The following is a 26,184-nucleotide window of genomic DNA, read 5'->3' as shown; positions in this document are numbered from 1 at the left end:
GGGTGGGGGTGGTGGGATGAATTGGGAGATTGGGATTGACAGGTATACACTAATATGTATAAAATGGATAACTAATAAGAACTTGCTGTATAAAAAAATAAAATAAAATTCAAAAATTCAAAAAAAAAAACTAAACACAATTTAAAAAAAAAAAAAATAAATATTGTTGTCCCAATCAGTTGCTCACATCCTACCCACCATCTCCAGCTTTCTTCCCTTAGGGAAGATAATAGAAACTTTCTCAAATGACCTGTGTTACAAGATATCATCTTTTGCCTCATATCTGGACCAACAATTGACAACAATTAACAAACTAAGATTAAACTTAGGTTAAGTGGACGAGAGGATAGTATCTGCTACTTGATTTGAAAATACAAACTCTGTATTGGAGTTCCACTTTTATTCTGTTTTGGAAAGAAAGTGCTGTAAGAAAAGACACTGAATTTCACCTGGAAGCTTAGACCGAGTCAATGGTTTAAATACTAGGAAGGGTAATTCGGCCACACCCCATAGTCACCTGTAAACTGAATTCGGAATGTGACCTCTGGGGCAGCCAGAGATGTCCGGGACAAGATGCATTAGAAATTACTGGGAACCTTCCACTGGCATTCATACCTCGCCTCTCCCTGCTCGAGCTCCTGGGGCTTTGGGGCGCTGAGAGGTGTAGGATACTAGTGGTTGGCCCAAACCCTTTGATTTTGCAAGACTGTCAGTTTTGTCCTCATCTCAAAAAAATGCATCATTTTTGTTTTTAAAAATATATGCCACATGCAAATGAGAAAGTGTGGTTTTAGAAAGGAAACAAGATGAACAAATGGAAAATTATCAGACACTCCATGACCCTTCATCACTTCACATGCTCTAGCCAAGAAAACCTTTCTCAGGATTATTCTTCCAGCCCTTCTACCTCCCTGTGCTAATAAAGTAGCTATTAACCACTCGGTGTTATTTAGATATAAGTCAGTTAAAATTAAATAAAATTTAAAATTCACTTCCTCATTCACACTAACTACTTTTCAGGTATTCAGCAGGTCTTGTGGCCCTTGGCTAATGCATTGGATGGTGCAGATAAAGACCACTGCCATCACCTCAGAAAGTTCTCGTGGATAGTACTCCTGGAGAGACACCAACCACTGTCCATTCCAGAGTCTTCTATCTTGCTCAAGTCATTCAGAGTCGATTCTCTGAATTTAGTCTTTGACTCCACTTGGAATATCAAAATAACTAAAATCCACTAAAGAAATATTGATAGTCCTGAATTCCACAGCACATATTCTGCGGTGTGTTCAATTTCTTTTTCTATTGTCTCCAAAATATTTACCTTATAATAAGAGAAAAATTGTTACCTTCTAAACCTTGCCACCCAGCTACAAAAATGAGCCAGCTAGACCAATACTTTTTCAGGTTGGAGGATAAAATAAGGAAAAAGAAGAAGCATCTAAGGAAATTACCCAACCTCCATCTTTAATTTCACTTAAAAAAAAAATACCCATCACCTATTTCAGTTTGAAACCCTGAAGTACATTATTTGGATAATTTCATGAAAGGAATTTAATATTAATAGCCATGTGAATATTATTTAGACATTTCTAAACTGAAAACACGAGACACGCTCTAAAAATAAAATTATTTTTAATCCAGTTTTCTGTACCTTGGTTCAAATGTTTCTCTTCATCTGCTTCTTGTTTTGCTTTACTGTATTTACTCCGTCTGTTAAAAGATAAAAAACAATATTTTCAAAAGCTGTAAACCACAAGTTCTTTACTACCATAATATAAGTCAGGCAGATATGTAATGCACATTTCACAGATGAGAAAACTGAGGTTATGGGAGGTGAAATAACAGGGTAAGTAACTTGTCACCGCAGAGTCCAGAGTCTCTGCTCGTAACCACAGTATTAAACTGAGGTGATACAGCAAATATTTTATAATATAATTATAATTTTAAATCCCCAGGAGAAATTTATTGTATTGAAAATAGATTAGAAGTTTACTGGCTAATTTCCCCACATACATATTCTGAATTAAAATAAGTTTCCCTAGGTGAATTCTGCATACGTCAAAGGCAATCATAGTCAGTATGTAGTAAGTAATAGTAAGCCCTGTTGCTTTCACCACAGTAACTACTACCACAAAAAAACTCATCATCCTATCATATGATATTCTTAAAACAATAGTTTTGTGGTTATTGGCTTCAGCTGCTTCATACAAATTCCTAAATGATTAACGACAATTTAAAAGGTAAACATTTGTTTCGTACTGGATTACATTCCTTAAGAGTTTGTAGAAAACTTGCAGCAGTAAAAATAAGGATCCGGGACTTCCCTGGCGGCCCAGTGGTTACGAATCCTCCTTCCAATGCCGGGGACTTGGGTTCGATCCCTGGTCAGGGAACTAAGATCCGACATGCCGCGGGGCAACTAAGCCTGTGCGCTCTAGAGCCCGCGTGCCGCAACTACTGACCCCGTGCGCTCAGGAGCTCATGCGCCATAACTAGAGAGAAGCCCGCGCACAGCAACAGAAGATCCCACGTGCCACAACGAAGATCCCGCAATTAAGACCCCATGCAGCCAAATAAAAACAAAACAAAACAAAACAAAAAATAAGTTTCCATTTGTCGCCTAATTCTTTTCTCCAAAAAACAGCGTGTGGTCCTACGGTTGGCGTTCTGCTCTCAGTGTCCCATAGGAGTGAGATCAGGCTTGGTTATAAAGAGTCTTGGGAAAAAGAAATCTTGAATATATATAATTCTTGAATCAGTAATCTTGATACATTATACACAGACACATATATATGTGTCTTTGTGTATGTATGTAAAATTGGAAAATCAACTCAGTCCATATTAGAGCTCTGTAAAGTTGGAAGATGAGACTATATTAGTGAATAAAATATGTACATGTATGTTTCTGTCAAAAATGTCAAGTTTATATTGCAGTTTATAATCATCTTGTAATTTTCTTAGAGCTTTAAAGATGAGGTCCGTCAGGACTCTTACATATGAGGAAACAGGCTCTGTGGTGACAAGAGTCCCTGGCGGCCACAGGGGGTCGCAGCAGTGTGGTCCTGTCTGAATCTGATAACCCCTGCACTCTGAACAAGTCAAGAAGGGCAGGATGGTCATGGAACAGAGAGAGGGCCACGCAGTGCCACCAGAGAGCAGCTCAGTCACAGTCACGTGTCCCAGCTCCTCACCCACATTCCTCTCCTAATTGTCAGCAATGCAGGAACCAGCTCTGCAATCAGACCCTCAGAGCCTACAGATGTTCCTCTGCGTGTATAATTCCCTTGCAAATAATAATACTTGGCAGTTTTACACTGCATTTAACTTTTCAAAGTACTCTCATCACATATATTATCTCTTCCCCTAACTGTTTGCAAAGCAGGAACCAGCTCAGTAAACAGAGACCTCAGTTATTAGAGTTCACTTCGAAGTGCGAGTCATTCAGTCCCAAATAATAGCTTGCATTTTCACTTTGTATTTAACTTTTAAAAGAGCCTTCACGTATAACATTTCATGGCATCTTCTCAAGAACCCTATGAAAGCAATCAGGCAGACAGACACGTGTTTAGTCCCATTGTACAGATGAGAACATGGAGGCAGGAGGGCAAGTCATTTACCCACGACCCTCCTAGCAAATACAGGAGTGTGTCTGCCCTGTCCAGTTCACTACCTCACATGCCTCTGCCAGCGGGGATGAAGTTATATGATGATAGCTGGTGAGAGTTAATTATAAGTCATAGCACATTTTATATCAGTAAATCCACTTAAATTGGATTCCACTTGCTCTCAAAATCCATTGCTTCATCAAAGAAGCTAAACAGGTCTAAACATCCTGAAACCAAACATTTGTATGAAAGATGTAGTCCCCTCCAAAACTCCCCCTCCCTTCTCCTTTTAAAGGAAATATAAGAGTGTTAGGTCAGGGACTATGAAAATAGCATTTTATGTCAGGGAAATGCGTGCCTAGGTCCCAAGGGTGTGATAGGGTCCTGCCAGCCCCGGAGATTGTATCTTATCAGAGCTCCTAAAAGCATTATCTAAAATTACAAGTATATCTTTTAAACCACTTTAGGTCTCCAATACTGATTTGAATTTCTTTCCTTTAAAGAAGAAAAAAATGCATCGAGCAGGGAAGCTTTTGTCCCAACTTTAAATTGTCGGAGAGTTCATCAAAAACCCTCGTAGACACCAAAAGAAAGGAGCAGCCTCAAGCACCCCAGGAGTGCCATTTTCCATCAACATATTCATGAAATCTGTGCAAAGCCAGAGGAAATGTAAAATGGCAGGGATTATTATTAAGGCTGACCTGCCCATCCCCTCCTCAGACTTCTGAACATAGAAGGAGGAAGGAAATTAGAGGAGAAGGTGTATTTTGTTTTTTTATAAAACTCTATATTTTTATTCCCTCCCCGCCCAATGTTTTATGTTTTTGATGTCACAATTTACATGTTTTTATCTTGTGTATCTCTTAGCAAAGTATTATAGTTATAGCTGTTTTTACTATTCATGTCTTTTAATCTCCATACAAGCTTTGTAAGTAATTAACCTTACAACTTTAAATTATTCTGATTTTTGCTGCATATTTACCTTTACCAGTGAGATTTATACTTTCATATGTTTTTCTGCAACTAATTAACACCCTCTTGTTTCAGCTTAAATAAGTCCTTTTAACATTTCTTGTAAGGCCAGTCTAGTGGTGATGAACTCCATTAGCTTTTGCTTGTCTGGAAAACTCTTTCTCTCTCCTTCAACTCTGAAGGACAGCTTTTCTGGTAGAAGGTGTACTTTTAAAGAAACTTTACTTGGAGTGTTAACTTGGAGGAGAAGACCCCAGTAGAGTACAGGGAATGCTGACAAAGAAACACAGGGATTACTGTTCAAAAGCTAATTGTAGCCTATTAGCTACTTAATAATACCTTTAAAACTAAAAAGCCTGAGTCCTGCTCTACCTTTGTCACCTGATGACCCTTTCTCCTTTGGCTCAGGGTGCGACAATGTGTTCATTATTGTCCAGAGAAAGAAAGCCTATGGAAGCTTATCGTTGGGTCAGCCAGCCCAGAGGAAACCACATAGCCTAAAAGAGGGCTAAATTGACATCCAAGGCAGATCACCTGAATGACAGAAGGAAACCTTTGTGGAAGATTTTCTAATTATTGAGATGTGGGCAAGCTGATTAAAAAAAGGGGGGAAGGAGGGGACTGGTTTGTGAGTGAATGCTCCAGAAGGAAACATGGAACCTTTTAACTGCAGGAGGTAAAGAGATTCCTCTGCAGGTGAAACTTTGAAAGCCTGTGACTAAGCCCGCCTCTGTCAAAGGGAGGCGGAGTCAGGGTATTAACAGACATTGTCCAGGGACAGCATGAGACCCCAGCCCTGCCCTCCCAACCAATGTGTTGTTCCTGGCGCCTTGACTACCCGATAAAACCAACAAAATAGTGGAGGGAAGCGTGACAGGGCCCAGCGCGCACCCCACTTTTATTAAAATACTGACTTCCCTGATCAAGTCGATGGATTTGACTGATGGGGCTCACTGTTCCAAAACTAATTAGCAAAAGGTAAGTAATTTATTCAGCTAAAGTGCGGATTAAAGAAGATAAAGCAATGTAATAACTAGCATAGCTCCAGGAGGACACTTTCCAGCGTTTAATGGCATCACCTCTGAAGATTCATCGAAGCTATTCTTCTTTTTCCCCTTCCTTAAGTTGTCATTGTTCCTGCACCAAATGATGGCTAAATGTTTTTCATGAGCAACATTTTGACATGGGTGGAATTGAACCACATGAGTGCACACAAGTTGCTTAGAAATGTTCCTGCAGTACCATCTGCCAACTAATTGTAGGAATTTACATGACTTCATCAGAGCCAATTTCGGCTAACATTTAAGTGTATTCATTCTTATGTGATCATAATATTACAATTAGGACACCGGGGAAGATAGAGTCTGAATGGTGACTGTTTTAGCATTATGGGAACAGCTTCAGCTCCAAAGTGGAAAATCGTAACCTTCCAAAGAAGACAAAACTAACTTGCAGGGTCTGACTTTATAGCATGTGTTAGATTGCACATCAAATCACACATCACAAATGGTACCAACATCATGAAGGAGACTCCTGAAGCTCTGGTTTGCTACAACTGTCAATGCTAACTTCTGATGTAGGTCAATGTTTTCAGTCCAGAAGACATTAAAATAATCTATCTAGGCCAGTACTGAAGTCAGGAGAGACAGATCCCTGTCCTGATCAGGCAACTAACTAGCTGTGTGACCTTGGTGCAGTTAACTGTTTAACCTCCTCTCCAGGCCTCAAGTTCCTACTATACAAGATGCCAGTAGTTTCCTATCCTGAGCCGTAAGTGTACCTCCTTCACAAATTTTGCCATAGCCATTTCATTTTTTCCTTAAAATCAATTAATTCATTTCTTTAATTCAGGTAAAAGGGGTACTTTATAACCTTAACATAAATGGAAACCCGGCAGCACCTGAGATCATCAGAAGGACAGTGGAAATGCCACCTATGGCTGGTTATCAGGCAGTTCTTGTCTCTGGTCACCAAACTGTCCTTTAGAAAAGAGGAACTCATCTTGCATTCTAGTTCTTTCTTAAAAGTGTTTCTCATACATACTGAACAATAAAATACTATTTGGGGGAGACACACTGGCCTAAAGCAACCTGAATTAATACTATTTAGGATGCTTGGAGGTAAACTGATAAAATCATTAATATAAAAGGGGGAGGTGGTTGTCAGAGGAATTTAACACAGTTGATCACTAAGATCATTAGTCCTGAGGTTATGACCTTATCATTGCATTTTATGATGTCATTGTTAACAGTCAAAAATCACTTTTAAAAGCAATTAAGTGGTTACACTGTGGAGATCACAAATGTGTACCTACAGGAGTATAAGGAAATGGTGCCATGTTGCCAACAGAATGTGTATATGCAGTTTAGGATAAGACTTCTAGAGACAGCATTACATAAATACAAGAAATGCTGCACCTTAAACCACCCAGATGGCAGGTACAATTACATTCTCTGAAAAGCTGACAGAATCCTTAAATTAAAACGTATGTGATAAGTGACACAGGAAGACACTGATCAAAGATGCCTATAAGAAATGTAAGTTAATTTCCTCAACATAATATGGCTGGTAAAAACATACAATAAATCTAAGTCAATGTATTCTGTATATTATTTTAAATATATAAATAAAATTTATAAATTTAGGAATTTCATTCTTTCACTGAGATCCCCAAATGTTTACACTTCCAAGTTGGTCAAAAGAAAAAAGTGGATCTTCTCGAGTGGCCCCCGCTTGCCACGACTAGAGAAAGCCCTCGCACAGAAACGAAGACCCAACACAGCCATAAATAAAAATAAAAAAAAAATAAAAAAAAAAAGTGGATCTTCTCATTGGAAAAATTAAAGATTACTCTGACTTGCCTAAAGCTCATACTTCTCCATATAAAGTAAATATAATAAAATAAACAATTGCTGTAAAAAAAAAAAATCCAGCAAGATACTAGCAGTGAGCCTGAGGCCATTTCCTCTCTCTTAAATGACAAATTAGCAAACAGATTTTCCTTTGAAGTAATCGGAAGGACTGAAACTTTTCTCAGTGTGTGGATCTCTGCCCATCTACCTCTTAAAGCAATCTCCCATGTCATCAGCAGTGTGGGGAGTCACCCTATACGGGGTCCGTGCCTCGCATCCGTTCTGCCATCAACTCTCCATGGCTCTAAGAGGCAAGAAGCAGCCCCATCATTTTCCAGGCTAGGATGTTTCCTCTGTTGCTTTCCCAGATGGCTGGCTGCGGGGTGGTGAGATGATTTTAGGGGTACCATTTACCATCTTTCATTTGTACTCTCACTAAAAGCATGGACTAAAAGATTTGTCTGCACTACCTGTCTCTTCTCTTCTCACCTGTTCTTGTCCCATTTAAACATCTGCGGTCCGTCATGACAGAGCACACAGCCTGCTTGCGGAGAAGAATCGGCTGAGTGTGCATCGGCCGCTGCAAAGCCCGTCAGCTACCTGGCTCCAGGCAGCCTTTCAGTGACAGCTTTATGTCCGACACTAAAGAAGAATCAATAGGAGGCCAAGGGGTTGACATTTCATTTTCTAAGAAGTGATCCATTGAGGACCAATCACCAAGCAGTGTTTATCAGCCTTGGGAAGTAACATTTTTTTTTTTTTTTAATGGGGGAGAAGGAACAGGATCATGGCTGGGTAACTTGACAGGCTCAGTTCTCTAAGGTGGGGACTCATAATTGGAAATCCGATCAATCCTGCCTTATATAATAAAGTGATCAATAAAAGCAGAAAGGAAATTAAGTCATCAAGCTTGCGATGCTATTTTCTATAGCTACAGCTTTTAATAAACTTGTCTTCCTGTATTACATTTTCATCTGCTTTTCTTTTTTTTTTTTCTTTTGTCAAAGAAGAACATCTGAAAAAAAACTTATAACGAGGTGACCTATTTCTAATTACTCCTGTCTGACTGCTGTATTTAGGATAACTTAAAATACAAAAAAAAACAAACAAAAAAAGTAACTCTAAAGGAAAGCCAGACTACAACTAGAGAATTCTTCTAACCAATATCTCGGTTGAGATTCAAGACGAGACCCACTTTCTGTAAACAAGTGTTCTCTCAAATGGTTCTGAACATTCTGGGGTGCTGGATTTCAGTCAAATATTTTTTACAGGGGCAGTTATTAATAATTTTTCCCTAGTTTTAGACTTTTAAACAACTTTATTTTCTGATGACACAAGTTGTTTATATACACTGTAAAAATTTCAAACGCAGAAATACATAATAACGAAAGCAAAAGCCCATGTAATTTCTATACACTCCTCATCCCACTCCCTCCTCCTGGCTATCAGATGGATATAGATTAATGCCTATAGTTCCCATGTGTTTATGAGCCTGGCATGTGTACATGCACAAAGTCAAATGGCAATGAATAAGAGAGAGGTCCATATTGATTGACTTCCAAAATCAAAAGCCAGGGAAGGAAAGAACTCTGGGAATTCAGATTCTGCTCAGGCCAAGTTGAAGTTTCCAAAGCCTGAGCTGTACTTATATAGGGTACAGTGGGCATGTCTAGATGTATGTTTGTGTGTGTGTATTACAGCAACAGGGATGAATGTTTGTGGTGGGTTTAACTCCTTCAAGATGAAATTCACTGCTCTAATCAAACAGACTTTGCACCAAAAAGAACAAACACGATGACAAATGTAGGTGCCCACACACAATAAGGAGTTGTGCTGTACTGTGTGAGAGGGATCATGATTGATCTCTATATACCAGGACATTCTGGAGAGTGAGAATAGAGACATGATATTAATAAATACGGGTGACAACTGAAACCATCCAGGCAAACTAAGATATATGGTCATCACCTTAATTATAATGTACCACAAAGTGAGAGAAAATCATGGTGGCTTGCCCAGGTCAGTGGAAATAGCCAGAGGCTATGCTGTGACATCAATGAGCTCACCAACTGATGAGCCAAGAAAAGACAGTGCAACAGACAGTGGCCTGAGATCCAAGCACGACTATTGGGGGTCCAGTAACAGACCTACCACTAAAGCAATATAGTGACTCCAGACAAGGACTATACCTTTCTGAGTATCAGTTTCCTCTTCTATGACATGAAAAGATTTATATTTAAGAGGATCATTTTGACATCCCCAGGTTCTGCTTTTTTCTTAAAAGCCCCACGTTGTAAAACAGTTGATGGCATGGGGGGTGGGGGGGGCAGGTAAAGGTTGGAGAAGGGGAAGATTCTCACACGTGAGACAAAGAGGACCTAGATGTGGACACACATTGAAGATGAGCAGCTGTCCCCCCAAACCCCCTCCCCCTCCATTCTTCTGGAAGCTCCAGGCAGTGTTAATAATTGATGGAGGCAATGATAATAAGAAAAACTGGATCAAAAGAATATGCTGTCAAGCTCAGGGGTTGGCAAAGTATGGCCCTCAGCCAAATCCGGCTCACCACCTGTTTTTGTAAATAAAGTTTTATTGTAACACACACACACAAAAGAATATGCTGTCAAGCTCTTTCTGTCTCTCTTTTCTAGACTGTTTTTCAAGTATCAAGTTAGAGTGTAAACTCTCATAGAATAAGTAATTGCTGTTTTAGATCCATTTCCAAGAACGATGCCAAGCCCACGAAGTGCTCAAAGGAAACTCTCTGGAAATGTCGATGGCTTTTCCTAAGGGAAGAAGGAATGCCCACTTCTTTGCTTTGGTTACTGTTATTATGAACCAGTATCATGTTGAAGTCCTCTCTGTGTGCCAGATTATCTACTTTGCCTATCAAAACTCTCCTGTCAATAACTCTTAGAGGCAGATATTTTATTATCCCTATTTTACAAAAAGGAAACAATGACTCAAAGAGGTGAAGTAACACAGCTGACAAAGAGCAGAGCTCAAATCTGAGGTCTAAGTTTTAGATGGCTTTTTTTTTTGGGCCTTTGGCAGTCAGTTCAGGCTTAAGAGAGGTATAAATGTAACACCTTACAGCCTAGAATATCTAGAAAGTTCCCAACGGCCTGCTTTTCAGCTTAGTTTCCTGGAATCAGTTGGGTCTTTCCAGGACTCTCAGTGGTGAGCGTTGCCACCAGGGTCCAGCCCGAAGCTCTAGCAGCGGGGTGGGGAGATCAAAGCAAAGAGGAGGGAGCTTGTGCTGCAAATGCCATGTTTATAATGCTAATCAAAAGCCTCAGCTTTGTGTGGAGGAGACAAAAAGCTCCCTCATAAAAACTTGGGAAGGGGGTCAGGGGCAGTGAGTGGCTTAAGTGCTTACCTCCTGCTGATGACAAAAGCGGCGATAAGAATAACCGCTAGCACCACGCTGCCGGAGACGGAGACCAGCAGGACGGTGGAGTTGGCCCCGTCTCCAATGATCCGGGAAGGCACTGGCAAAGACAGTTACACAAGGATCACCTTGGGCAAGGTCCTAAGAGCTGGAACTTCTGACTGTCACAAGTTTCAACTCTCTGAAGCCATTTGAAATGCTCACAGCCTATCTTGCTCTATGTTAAGTATTCACAAAACGGCATCTTCTAAGACAGCCTTAATGAGACTAAGACATTCTTTTTTATAATTGTATGAAGAACTCCAACCAGAAGACTCATTAAATCCTAGGGTAAACATTTCCACTCATTGCTTTTTCTTTTTTTTTCTTTCTAGTCTCAGCCCAAACTCTTACTTAAGGATCTGATGAATTCCTTAGTGAGAAAGACACCTGGAAATTTCCAAAAGGACAAGCAGTTTTGAACGACCCCTCCACTGCATCCTCACACTCCATCTAGAAAAAAACCTGTCTATTATTGCCCAGCTCAAAAGCCACTTCCTCCTTGAAGCCTTCCAGGATAATCGCAAAGGATGTCAAACCCCTTCAGATTTTATTCTAGAGTACTTTCTTTCTTTTTTCATTCATATTCTATTTAATAATTTGTGAATAAAATTACTTTCTAGAACTAACATAGAAAATTCTGCCCCACCAGCTCCTTATCCAGTAGGCTCAATTTTGGTTTGTTAATTATGGAGGGGAGATGTCTTATGTAAATTGTTTATTCATAGGTATGCCCTCTATTAACATTTTGATTCAATCATCCAGTTGGTCCAACTCACAATGTTGAAAGATTGATGTAGTTGTCTAGAGGGGCTTTTAAAAAAACTGATCTGACTTGATTTGAACAGATTCCTAGAAATAAATAGGAGAGAAAAAAAAATTGGTACCTTCTCTAATCTTCCCAGGGAGAAAACTCCTTAGCTTAATGTAAGATAGTTATGCAACTGTCCATTAGCCAGTTTGGCAATCCCAGTTTTCATGGTTTATGGAAGGCTCAACACAGGAGAAAGACAGACGTTTTTCAATCATATGAAAAGACAGATCAGATACGGTTATGAAGAATGTTCTTCTCTAAATAGCAAGAGGTGTGCTAAGTTACAGACACTGGCTATCTAATTTCAAGCAATAGCCTTTGCAACAAAATGTTTGCCTAACCAAAAATTGGTATAGCTTCTTAGTTCACCATAATGGGATTTGCCCTGGATTGTACAAAGAATCTCAGAACTTGTTACCTGTGTTGGTTGTGACCTCCAGGGGCTCGCTGAAATCTCCATAGCCAGCTGCTGTCCTGGCTCGGACATGGAAAACATAGGAAGTCAGAGGGTTCAGGCCTTTGATATCCGTGTTCCTGGCAGCCGTCCTAACAATCCGATAGCTTCGTTCATTCTGATCCTACATTACGAGAGGATAAAATTAAGGAAGGTGGCAAAATAAATCCCCCACTTACTCCGATACAGTATTAAAGCAGCCAAGCCAGTCCACTCAGAGGTTGAAAGTAAATGGAGATTGATAAACTCTAAACACTATATTCAGTTCAATGTTAGAAGTACTATTGTTACTTCGATGTTGAAAGAAATGTGGAGTTCAGGTATGATCGCTATTGACACTGACCATATCCAGATCTTTACCCATAATTTTTTTTGAAAAGAACATTAGATGATGGTTGATGGCTTTTCTCACTCCACACCCAACAATTTCACAGAAATAACGACTGCAAGAAGGTCCCTTTTCTTTTTCTATTTTCCATTCTAGAAAATGTCAAAAACGTTATAATCTGGTTTCCAAAAAAAAAAAAAAAAAAATCCTGTCCCCTTTCTGCTTTCAATAAGGAAACCAATAAGTGATTACCTTTAAAAAGAAAGAGAAGACAATTGTTCATTTTCTAGACAACCTTGAATGCAAATAGCTCTCTTCAGAATGCTGTCCTTTAAGAGACAACTTATTTGCAAAAAATAATGTCGTTCTATAACTTTAAGAGGCTGATGAATGTAATTTGCGTTCCTTGATTTTCTATTAAAAGTCATCAAAATCCACACCTTGATTCTGAATAGCAGTGATCTACTTAAACAGATCATTATTTCAGCTTTTATGAGTCACTCTTCCTGATAGAAGGTTTATAGATTAGACCTTCTTAGCTTAGCTATCTTGATTTGCAGGACTAGAAAGAAAAAATATAGTTATATTAGAACATAATGTATTTTTTCTCTTTTTTAAGATTAGCAACTTAATACATAAAATTCATAATTGGATTTGATTGGGAAGCAAATGCATTTGGTTTTGAGATCTACTAGTATTCCAGGACTTATAACTGACCAAAACTATAGAGAAAAAGAAAGGAAGGAAGGAAGGAGGGAAGGAAAGAGGGGTTGGGGGGAAGAAAGGAGAAGAACCTTGCTTATTCAAGTAATACCTTCTCATAATACTTGACTTCATACTCCAAGATCACCCCATTGGGCCGGTCTGGTTCCAGCCAAGCCAGAGCAACACTATATCTCGTAACTTCTTTAGCCTGGACCAAAGCAATGGATGAGGGTGCTAGTGGGGGAAAAAAAAAAAAAAAGATATCTTACTTTAGGGGGAAAAATTGGTGGCATCCGTCAATAATATCATCTTATTTTAGAAAACTGTGAAGGATTGTCTTGTCTTCTGCCAGATCCCCGTTTTCCTCTTCCCTAGTACAAAAGCATACCATTTTATGGTTCTTTCCAATATTTTTTTGTATATGGTTTGTCTTAAAAAGACAATCTCTGAAGTAGTCTGGTAAGTCCACGGGCCTTACAGTATCACCTCTACAACACCTGCAGCCATCCCTCAGAAAGGCCATAGGTATAGAGAATGCTATCTGCTTGTTTATTTTTTTGCAAGCCATGAAAACCTTTGGAAAATCTCCTCTTAAGCTCAGAGAAACTGCATCTCATTCTACCTCCAAAGATTTGAGTGTTGTGTTATTGGTCTTTAATTTTATACAAGAGACTTTGCAACTCTTCCAAGAGTACTGTAGGGAATGCCAGAAGGCAAACAATTTACATACTTTCCAATATAAATAAAAGTATTCCTTAATTACAGTAAGAGTTTCCAGCTTGAACACAACCAGGCAAATAATGTAGAACACAAATAAAGCCATGATAGTCTCTCTGGACATATATGGCATTTTGCAACTATTTTACAAGAGTTGAAATATTGCTTTTGCCTGCTGAGTAGCAAATCTTCTTCTTTCCACTGAGAAAGACACAAAAGCCGTCCTCCACCGGGTGTATTATCAGGGATGGGGAGCAGAAACTTTTATCAACCCAGGCTACCTAACCCTTGCTTCGCCACTGTGGTGGTCGCATCTCCAGCCAGCTGTTACCAAGCTCTGCGGTGACTAACAATGGCACAAATGTGCCATCTCCAGGAAGAAGAGGGAGCGTTCACGAAATCTGAGATCTTATCTAACAAAGCTGCTATAGAACCAGATAGTAGAGGTTTTCCTTAATTGAATGTATATTTTTATTCATTCTCAAATTGTGAATATATATGAAAACAAACGTCCAAAAGTGGCCACTGAGGAACAACAGAGTAGTGCTGGGTCATCTTCCTGCTCTTCCCCAACACACACAACTGCCAAATCCTAACTCAGAGGAAGAAAAAGAGAAAAAGTAAAATAAATTATCTGAAAATGGAATGGGACTAGCTGCAAACCCTCTGATCACATCTGACAGGTGTGCTGGTGGCAAGGGACGCAACCAGATACACCAAAGTTACATGTCACACAAGGGACTCTTCCTGCTAAAGCTAATCCAGCAGACAGCACCTCTTGGAGGGGACCATCTGACAGCCTGGCATCTCTGTTAGGGGTGCCTTGAGATGGTAACACACACGCGCACACACACACGCGCGCGCACACACACACACACACACACACACACACACACACACACACTCTCTCTCTCTTCCCCATTTCTCCTTCTCCTTTTCCCCCCACACCCCCGCCCCCAAAGCTATTCCAGATTGGATCTCAGGCATAATAAACACAAGTGACGTTCCGATACAGCGAATACATACATCCTCCATCAAAGGCAACCCCGATGTTAGTAACAGCAAACTGAGTGAACAGAGAGACACGCAGCAGACATACGAAAGCCACTGAACACCTGAGGATAATGCAAACCGGAAATGCGCTCATTAGCTGTGTTAAGGCTCTCCTGCAGGCCCCCACGTTTTCTCTCTCTCTTTCTTTACTGGTTGACACAGAGCCATTGTCCAGCACAATGCAAGGAGTGACTTTCTTAAATACAGAGGTAGCAAGGAGGCTAGGAAGGTTGCCTGGCTGTGAAAAGACATTTCACTCCAGTTAATAAACATTTTGCCTAACAGAGCCCTTTAGCATCCACTCCATAAAAAGGGGCTCTTCCAACTCTCATGTTCAGGATTGGGAAATGAAATAGAAAAGTGAGGTCGTTAGAAAGAAAGCAGGAGGGAGGAAAACCATAAAGTTATAAAATGAACTTACGCTCAGAAATGTTCTGGATCAGATCTTGATCAGACAGATTTCTCGGGAAAGAATCGCCTGGCTGCCCTTGGAGTGAGCGCACTGATGAACTAGGATGGTTTCTCTCTGGTTGGGTTATCCCTAAATTATTGCATGTGGGAAATGAACCTGATTTCCACTTCGGGACTTGGAGCGGCAGTGTTCCTGTGGCCATTCAAAGGGCATATGAGCTCCAATGAGTGCTCACAAAATCTCAGACAGGCAGTTAACAATATCATCGTGTTAACTAATCGGATATTCCTAATGCAGCCCTCCTTGGAAAATTCATAGGCACAAACGTGAAAAGAAACCGAGAGTGTATGCTTACTCAGCTGTTATAAAAATGGAGGAAAATGAGATTAAAGGGGAAAGGAGAATAAATCATGGTAATTTATAAAAAGTATGATGCTGTGTGGCTGTAAAGTCTGAATTCTTTCCAAACAGCTCTTTTTCAGAAGAGCATTTTTATCAGGCCATAGTGACAAAAGCAACCCATGACCAAGTGAGATTGAGAATCAGACCTAAAACAGGGACAAGCGTTACAGTCAATAGGGCAGTTATTCCTCCCCCTGGAGAAGAGCTTCTTAACTTCTTTGGCAAGAAAAGCACCAGTTTGGGAAAAACTGGGCTTTGCCACACTGCCACTTTGGAGAGAAGATGCCCTCCATGTTACAAGCCGCATAAGGGTTCTTTCCTCGCCTTTCCTACCCTGCACCCAATATAGCTTCCAACTCTACATCTGGAAGCCATCACCGTGCCTTGTGTGCCTGCCTGTGGCTCATTTCGCTAGAGGAGGCATTTGGCAACGGCATTTCTCAATCATTTCCCTCCCCCAGTGGTTCCCAAGCATCAGTCTTCTCATGCCACCCGAGTAACTGCTGCCACATCCCTCTGCAACTTGGACTACGATTTAAATAACAATTTTCTTAAGACGACATACTTTATTTCTCGAAAGAAAACTTCCCTCTACAGTTATCACGTGCAATCAACGGCAGGTAACCATACAAATAAAAATAATATATACATTAAAGAATATGTAGGGCTTCCCTGGTGGCGCAGTGGTTGAGAATCTGCCTGCCAGTGCAGGGGACACGGGTTCGAGCCCTGGTCTGGGAGGATCCCACATGCCGCGGAGCAACTAGGCCCGTGAGCCACAACTACTGAGCCTGCGCGTCTGGAGCCTGTGCTCCGCAACAAGAGAGGCCGCGACAGTGAGAGGCCCGCGCACCGCGATGAAGAGTGGCCCCCGCTTGCCGTAACTAGAGAAAGCCCTCGCACAGAAACGAAGACCCAACACAGCCAAAAATAAATAAATAAATTAAAAAAAAAAGAATATGTAATAATAGTATAATTAATACAATGTAAAAAAAAATACATAAATGCTCTTGCCTCTCTATGCTTTGCCAAAAAAAGAGATTAGCCAGTGTTAGAGAAGCATTAAGGATAATCCTGACACCAATTTGAGATTCTGACCTTAGAGAAAGCAGAACTGAGAGAGAATGGAAAAGGAACTAACTTTCACACAGAGCAACTCAGTATTACATAACGCCCCATCTGGGTCTCCCCTAAAATCGTCTCTGATGCCACCAGTGGTATGTTTCCACACTTTGGTAAACACGGCCAAACCCTACTCGGTTTAGAAGTGTTTTGGATCCTGAGTCCCAGTACCTCAGGGCTCTGCCCTTTGACAGCAGAATTAGCAGAGGAGATAATAGACTAATAAAATAACAGATTGAACACTCGTCCCAGATACATGGTTTAACAGGAGCTTTGACAAATCAGTGCCTTAGTTCAAAAGAAGGCTTCTCATCATACCGGGAATTTTGGTCCACATAAAAAGACCAAGCAGAATAAAGGTCCTGCTTGCCTCCCAGTTTACATTCCCAAACCTTATCGAGACTTGGCTCTTCCTCCTCCACTAACCACAAACTTAATGAGCACCAATGGAACACGGCAAAGACGGAAACGGGCAAACAAAGCTAAATTAAATACAATCTTTGGTATCCAATTAAGTGCCATCTTATCCTTTAGCCTCTTAACTGAAAAAAAAAAAAGAAGACAGAGAATTTTTTAATAGTCTTACAGAGAAGACACTCTTTAGTGTCAACCCAGAGAATCAATTTTCTAGAGCTCGAGAAACAGTTCCTGCTAACCTTCTTATCCAAGTTTTATCACGGCAATGGGGAGAAGTAAGAGGCTTCCTCATTATACCGTGTCTTCAGACACATAATACACCTGCAGAAGAGTGAGAGAAGCTGGCAGGAAGCTGAGGGTTGATGTAAGTATGCTCATTATAGGAAAAAGGCACATCTTAGACTGAAAGGCATTCCTCCCTACCCACAGACTTCCTTCATAAAAAAGAGATGTTTGCTTTAAGGAAAGTTTTGTGCCCCTGGACATAAGCAGGCTTCCTTTAATGGCTAGAATTTTGACATAACACACAACCAGAAGAGCTGGTCATGCTAGTTGACGGCAGTGTGGTTAGAGAATCATGACGGATGGATGCAAAAATCACAAAGGCAAGAACTCCTAAAGGGTAGTTTCTAAAGAAAGATTTGCGGTTTAATTCAAATCAGCCCTTAATTTTCAAATTTTTAGAGCAGAATGTTCAATGTCCATTTTCCTGTTCTGAGATGCAGATGTCTGAGACCACCTTTTCCTATTACTCTCAAGGGGATTTCAGTAGTTTTGAATCCAAAACATGGCCTCCATTTCCTCTTCTTTTTACTTACAAATCATGCTGACACATCAATCATCATTCAATCATTCTACAAATGTCCTTTAAGCCTTTGCTTGAGGAACTTAAAGTAGAGCTAAATAGGCATTCACGTTTTAAAACTTAAACAGTACTTGACTAAACAGACAGTAACTGGGATAAGAAGCCAAAATGTGGAGGAGTGCATTGTGGATTACAGAAAGAACCATGGAGGATTTGGACTAAGGTTGGGGAAGTGTGGTCCAGATTGACTTGCTGGGCAAACAAGAAGCAGAAAGGGGAGAGGATGGCTGATCAGAGCTGCCCTGCTGCACATGTGACTGGAAAGTTCAGGAAATCACTAGCACCTTGGTTCTGTGGGGGCAGAGGGCTCATCTAGGACACGTGAAACGAGGTAAAGATGAAAAAGCATCCTGATCCACGCGAAGTAGTCTTCATTTTACTAATTTGATGGGAAAAAATTAATGAATTTAAAAAGGATTTTGGATAAAAATCCAGGTTTGAAATTTACTAGCTGCCATCTTGGACAAGTTACTCAAGTTTCCTTGCCTCTGTTCTCCCATCTGTAAAATACCTTCCTTTCAGATACAAGCATGTAGGCTATTAGAATGTATAAGCACAAGACTTATCTCTATATGCCCGCTCTTCAAGATCTTGTCTGGCATACAGTGGGTGCTCAATAAATTTGTCGAATGAATAAAGGTGAACTAAATGTTTAAATAGACCTAAAAAAACTCTTTGTAGCCAGCAAAATGTTTTCTAAATATAAAGTATCAGAAGTAAGTCATCCCTAAAACAACTTTATATCTGCACCTGTTTCAGATGACCTTTTGTGGGTTTGGTGTTGCTATTTAGGTTAACTAAGATTTTGACAATCAGGAGTGAAGCAAATGACAATTCTAATTTTAAATGGAGTCTCTGTTTCCTAAGGGGTTTTTGGCGCTCCTGAACTTTTGTCGAACACACAGGCTGTTAAAATGTCATTCAAAAGTAAGTTAACATTAAAACTAGTTTTCACTGCACCTGTTACAGACAGCATTTTGAGAAACTGCTCTTTCCCTGGATGAGGGCGTTGACAATATGTTCGGTATTTCTCCTCTGTATCTGGAGGACATATGCAAATAGTTTTCCGGACTTCCTAACTACAAAGGTGAGTGGTGTTGAGATTCCCTTCAAGTTAGAATCCTAAATCCAGAAAGAGCCCCAAGCAGCCCCCTAGTTTGACAAGACCAGAGTTATCTCTAAAGACTCACTAGTGTAAGCAAAGTCACCACCAGGGGCAGCCCTTAGTACCGCATCTATCCTTGAAATCCCATGGAAAGGACATCATTGTTGAAGTGTCAGGGTAACCAAGTAGAGTGCCCTCTGCAGTCAGGGGAGGAACAGCAAAATTAAGGGTGTGAAACAGACTGTCCTTCCACGCACCCACTGGAAACAAGTAAAATGGTAGGAAAATATCACTTTTTAAAGATGCAGCAAAAACGCAAGAGGATAAAAGGAAACTTTTACCGAAGCTTGAGGCTGAATGATCTGAGCTTTCCACTAGGAAGCCAAGATAAATTCTCTCCCCATCAAATAATTCTGTATTCAAAATAATACATACCCTTGAGAAACTGAGAATGCTTTCTCCGTAGAATCCGCATTGGCTATGTACCTGTGATTACTTTTGGTCTGAGAGCAGACCACAGCGCATCCAGAAGTCACAGGTGGGTTTTATCTCTATGTGTGTTTTGGATAAACAGAAATAGCATAGATTCGGGGCTCCATCACGACTTTCTAACAGTCGTGTGTCTCACAATGAAGAATTGCAGGGTTTGCTTTGATGTCAAACAGAGGTGGCTCCTTTTAGGAAAATGGTAAATTTCACCTTCTTTGGTTCAAAGCTCAGCAGTTCTAACCGCTCCCCACCGATGTGAATGCTGCAATTTTCTTTTATTCACTTCCTCAATGACTTGCCATCAAACACCTACAAGTCATTTTACTGCAGCAGTTTGGTCCTTGTGACACCCCAATAGGATGAAGAGAAAAAGAGACATGGAGAAAAGAAAGGGAGGAAGGAGTCACTATAGTCCTTCACTTGTGGGCTGTAAAACTGTCTTCTTGGGTCCTGCATCACAAGCGTTGAATTATAGAGTTTGGGGGACCTTGGGTGTGGAACACAGCTGAAAAGACCCACTGCATTTCATTACTGGCTCAAATTAGCGGGGAGAAAGGAATAAGGCAGGAAATAAACAGATGCAACAAAAGGTCTCCAGCCTGTGGACAAGGAAGAGTGAAAATGGCCCTTTATGGACCTTAAGAAACCTAAAGCCAAGGATGCCAGTGGTTCTCAAGCCCATCATTTGGAGGGAAGACGTCTTTAACCTCAGCAGAGTTTTGTTTCCCTCCCCAGGATCTGAATTTAAAGAGGTGATGTTTACCTAAGGGGTCTTTCCCTGATAGGAAAAATAAACCCCCAGTTTATACATAGCTCTGCTTAATGCAAATAGCATATTTAGATTGAATTATTTGGAGCTTAAGGTGGTTTTTGTTCCCTCTTTCTTTTTCATTTCAACGCCACAGCTCTGATTTGCTCTTTATCAAAGGTTGGTGCATTTTAAAATGCTGTCAAGCATCAAAATTAAATGCTTCAGAGCACTAATGATATCCTTGTGATTAAGGGTTTTGCCATTGCAGAGACGCTAAGAACTCGGGTGCTAATATTAATTGCTGTCTTCCACGTCCCACCAAAGGGAGGACAGGATTCTTCCTCTGAGCTTTGCACTACCTATGGTACCAAACAGCACTGAGCAACTTTTATTTTTTACTATGATATTGCAGTAGTTCATAGCACTCAACAGTGCACAGAGTGCTTTCCTAGACACACGATCTTGTTTGCACTACATTCAGTCAATCAGCTGGATTAGCCCTCTGCTAATCCTTAGATAAAAATCATTAAAAGACTCAATCCGTATCCGCCCTCCCTGAATACATCACTGATGTTGTAAGAACTCAGCTCTGCACCCTATAGCTTTCAGCTGCTGTACCATTAATAAGTACCTAAGCACATTTTCTCATAGTCAAGAAGTGAAACTGTTTTTAAAACAAACAGACAAAAGGTATGGAAAAACTTGATTATGCTAAAATTGATACGGAATTATTTTCCTATTCAACAAGAGACGTGGAGCCAAATTCTCAACTAAAGTCTTCAGGAGACTGAATTATATGAAGTTCATTTATATTTAAATATGGAAATATTAATATTAAGCTTATACTTAAAATGTATGAGGGATGCACTTTTTTTTCCCATAAAATGATTTCCAAGGTCAGTACATACAGAATCTATTTTAAACAAATACTATAACATAAAGCAGGGTACAGTAACATTTGCCAAAAGATACAACAGACCTGTGCTTCCAGTGAGGGACAGAATCTGATCTGGGGACATTAATGGTGCTTTAACTAAGTGATCCAAGAGCAAGACTTTACAAAGCGTTTAACTCAGACTCTTGTTTCTGCAGAGAAATGGGTGGCAGATTATCTCAGGCAAATTCTTTATAGAGAGCTATCACCCACATTTTAAATAATGAAATGTGATGCAATTCTTAGCCTTTACATTAAGTGTTTGCATACAGAAGTTGAAGGTCTTGGGATAGGCCTCTGTGGCTAACCGCCCAAAAATGGGAGTTCCCCTCCCATAAATGTTTCTGGGATGGAGCTGCTTAGACAAGGTCTACATTTCCTAGATCTCTTCACATGTAGGATGGTTCACGTCCCTGAGTTCTGGGTGTGGGTTGAAGTAGTGACTCCCCTTCTAGATCTATCACATAAATAGCTCCCTTGGGACCCTCCATCCTCTCTAACCCACAATCTGCCAGCTCCATTTTGGCGCTCAGGTCCATCTTGGAAGCTCCCCATAGACCCTCCCCCTCTTCACCACCAACTGGATGTGACTTGAGCAGGAAACAATTTTCTATCGTGTTAACCTGCTAACTGACATTTGGGGTGACAGCAGCCCATTCAGGTCAAGTGGAGCCATTCAGGGAAAAAAGGGGCATCTTCATCTACAGATGGTCCGAGACTTACGATGACTGTGGTTCGACTTGCTATTTTTCGACTTTATGATAGCGTGAAGACAATGCGCATTCAGTTGAAACCGTACTTCGAATTTTGGATTTTGATCTTTTCTCGGGCTAGCAGACGTACTCAGAAAATCGTTGTTTTTCACTTTCAGTATTCAATAAATTCAACACTTTATTATAAAATAGGCTTTGTGTTAGATGATCTCTACCCAACATAAGTGTTCTGAGCACATCTGAGGTGGGCGAGGCTAAGCTATGATGTTTGATAGGTTAGGTGTATTCAATGTATTTTCAACTTACAGTGAGTTTTTTGGGGAGTAACCCCATTATAAGTTGAGGAAGAGCTGCGATAACATCTTCATACAATAACTAACTAAGATAAAGTGTAGGAGTACCGTGGCCTGCAGAAGATTGAGCTGCACTTGAAAGCTGCCTGAATGGTCTCCCTCTTGGAAACTCCAGCTCCTGGGCACCCACAGCAAGCGGAGAGCCACACTGGCCGAGTGCTGCCCTGGGGGTCAACAATGCCAGGAACAGACTGTGCAGCTTTGCAGGGACACAAGACGCAAGCACAGCCCCGGATCTTCTAACAGTGACTGAATTCCGCAGAATCACAAAATGTTGGGCAGAAAGATTCAGCTGAGCTTGTTTTAATGGGAAATGGGAAAAGACAGCAGGGTTCTCAAAATGGCTTGGTTTAGTTTTCTTTTTAGAAAAGAGTTTAGTTTTCATTGCATAGTTGACAGCTCATGCAGGTAAAGACTTGGGCCTCGTGAATCAGAGCTAAACAGAGAAGAACGGGCAAATGAGCAAAACATGCTTTTGGCCTCCTCTGCAAGGCACTTTCACACACTTAACATCATTTAATCCTTGCAACTCTCTGAAGTCCACAGTTATCATTAGCACCTTTGATTTTCTATTTGGAAACTCCTGCAGCACAAGGAAATGAAATGATTTGACCAAAGCTATAAAATTAGATTTTTAAACCCAAGTCTGCCTGACTCAAAAGTATGTGATCCTCTCTCCATATCACATGTCTGTAAACACACACACTCAACTAGCGTTTATGGAGTAACTGGTAAGTGCCAAGCATTGTTTTCAATCTCTTGCGTGGATTAATTCATATAATCCTCACAAATACCCTCTGAGGCAAGTACTATTATTATTTCCATTTTATAGGTTAGAAAAACAAGGTAAAGAAAGTTTGAACAACTTGCCCCAAGTTATAGCTTGTAAGTGATGAATTCAAAGGTCAGGTCCTAGAGTCCACATTTTCAACCACTGATCTATAAAAGCCTCTAGTCTCTCCCCTTCTTTCACTGATAAGAAATTAGAGATTTGAAGGCTAAATGGTCTCTTCTTCCACAGCATCAGCTGCATCAGTAACAGAGCAAATGTTAGGTCTGCTATATGTTAGGTTCAGGGCCATCTATGTACATGGTTGGTTGCCAGAAATCCAGAGATAAATTCGACACGATCCCCGTTAATAGACAAAGTGTAAAGCTTTGGTGATGAATCATCTCAGAACTACCTACAGAGCTAAGAAGAGAATCACCTGAAACTGAAAATTTAATTACAGAATAAAATAATAGTATTTGGAGTTAGGGAAGAAGTGGGGGGCAAAAGGCAGGCAGGCTTCTGGAAGGTTGGCAATGTTCTATTCTTTGACCTGGTTGCTGGTCACAGAGATGTTTGCTTTGCGATAATTCATTGACGATACATTTGTCTTGTCTATTTTTCTGTATGTGTATGTATTTTTCAATAAAAAGGTTAAAGAACAAATAAAAGTGTTAGCTAAGAGTATAAAAGATGGAATATTAAAACTAATAATAGAAAGACCCATTCACAATTTTTAGTTAACCCTCTGGGGTAAAAAAATCTGAAAGTGCCATGAAAGGTGCAAATTTTTGCAAATTAGGGCTTTTATAACTATTTAATCGCTATATTTAATACCTGAGCCATACAGCAATTGCTGCTTTCCACAGTAAAGAAAATGCATTCTTTAAATGCCTGTTTTTCTTTTCAAAATAACTCTCTTGAATTCATATTCTTACATGGATAGCCATTCCATTAGTGTAGAATTACAAGTGAGTGATGTCTCAATGTGAAACCAAGGCCACACCCCCCAGAATTAACTGGGAATGACTTAGGGAGAACCCGAGTGTCTCTGATGCAATACAAGTGCGTCTTCTGTTTCGTCTGAGAGCTGCTTGTTTTACTTTCTATTTGCTTACTAAGAAATCTGTTGGCAGGTTCTGACAAGGATAGTCCAACACTTGCCAACAGAAGCATGGCAGGATTCAGTGTGTATTTCCTGTTAAGTAAGAGTGCCAGTTTGAGGCAAACAGGAAAACAAGTCTTTCCACTGGAAGTCGATTTTTAAGACTTTGTCTGAGCAAGACAACCTTTTTAAGATAAGAGAACAGGGTAAATCTAGCAACAACAGAAAAAAATTAAATAAATATTTTTCCTCTGAACGCCTCTAGGAAGACGAATCTTCTCATTGCGTCTCAGTATGTTGGAAAGTATCTTGTATAAACTCTTAGTTGAAATTGTTTTATGTGTCTTGCTTAGAATGAAGAGCCCTAGGCAATATAGCCCCCTCCATGACAAACAATGCCCTCTGAAATTAATCTGGAATATGAAGGATGGTGTCAAGGAAAAGTTTTCTCCTAGTGAGCAGAAATACAGCATAGAGAGCGGAAAAGGATTAGCTGCTGTGAACCAAGGCTTCTGTTCCTTTAGCTGTCAGCTCCACTGGAGAGCTTCAGGCATTCCAAATCTGGAAAATAAAAGCTGTGCTGTGGGCTTCAGGTTCTTTTGTTACTCAGACAGCTGCTAATCGTCCTGCTGTGTTAGGAACCAATGAGACAATGCTGTAACATTTAGCTTTCTGACATCCAAGGCATCTAGATCAGTCCCCAATTAAAGATGTATTAATCACAAAGACTCTAAAAGCCAGGATGATAGATGCACCCGGTAAATCTTTGCTCTTGCCTTTTACTTTCACACTCAGGTTTCTACATTTACAGGCAGAAATGCTTAAAAGCCTACTTCAGAAACTGACCAATAAAAAGCCTTGTTCATTACTCTCTATCAGATGCTTGACAATTTCCTATGCCTGAAAAGCCTTTCAGAAAGAGGTAAGACATTGATCATTCTGCTAAAAGAGGCTGTCTGCTTCAATAAATAGATCCACTGAGGCTGTTGTCATCTTGACTTTTAAGTGCGATAACTAATTCAGGAGTATGGTTTTGCCACTTGCTACAGGGACATCCAAATTGTCTGTGTAGTTTAAAAAAAAAAAAAGCCCTTAGATAAACCTAGGAAAATCAAGGAACAAAATATTAATAACGCTAATAATACTAATAATCTCCTCCAAGTCAGGCCACGTCACCCTCAGGTCATGGCCCCAGTGACATGAATAAATTATGATTCAGATACCTGGAACAACAGAAAAGGGTATGTGTTGGATGAAGCCCCTTGAATTCTGTGCTTTGAAATTTATGTTAATGAAAGCCTCAAAGTTACTTCTTCACATTGGTTTCCATTTCACAAGGGCATTGAAGATAGCCTTATTAAATTCTCCATCAAAGGGTATCACCCGTATCATTTGCTGTGAATAAGTGACCTGGTAATCAACCACAGAAGAAACAAAGAAAAAAATTACAAAATAAAAGCAGATAGCCTGACTGATATTATCATACAGGCCAAGAATCCAATTTCTTTTTTTCATCCTTATCTAAAATGTTCATAGGAGGCATCTAATTACTATGATACAAAATAAAGAGAAAAAGCCTCAACACGTGAGGCTCATGTAACCTCAGAAACACAGCATTCGCCATTCTGAGTTATGGTAAATCTATTGAAATTAGATTCCTATTTTTTATTTCTGAGGTTAATGGAACCCGTAAGAGACAAGTACAATATTTGCAAGGTGCCAGGTTGGTGCCAGCTCAAGGTACTGAATTCCTTGGCTTTCAGTGAAGCCTGAATATATCATGAATAACTCCTTGCCCATCACTGTCTCGGTGACAG

At 40.2% G+C, this 26,184-nt stretch overlaps 1 protein-coding gene across 2 annotated transcripts in view; it reads right to left on the bottom strand.

The window, feature by feature from the left end:
• The window catches only part of EPHA4 (EPH receptor A4), a 140,656-nt gene that overhangs the window by 21,908 nt on the left and 92,564 nt on the right, over positions 1-26,184 (bottom strand). For both annotated transcript variants that reach the window (XM_082396807.1, XM_082396806.1), the window contains exons 6-9: positions 13,270-13,394; positions 12,092-12,251; positions 10,809-10,920; positions 1,652-1,710 (exon numbers count right to left, since the gene is read on the bottom strand). In XM_082396807.1, coding sequence (XP_082252933.1) covers positions 1,652-1,710; positions 10,809-10,920; positions 12,092-12,251; positions 13,270-13,394 — 456 coding nt within the window. The remainder of the gene's footprint in view (positions 1-1,651; positions 1,711-10,808; positions 10,921-12,091; positions 12,252-13,269; positions 13,395-26,184) is intronic.

Source organism: Balaenoptera borealis (assembly GCF_965194805.1).
Source record: "Balaenoptera borealis genome assembly, chromosome: 6".
Lineage (NCBI taxonomy): Eukaryota > Metazoa > Chordata > Mammalia > Artiodactyla > Balaenopteridae > Balaenoptera > Balaenoptera borealis.
Note: the sequence above shows the minus strand (reverse complement) of the source record. Positions and strands in the feature narration are given on the sequence as shown.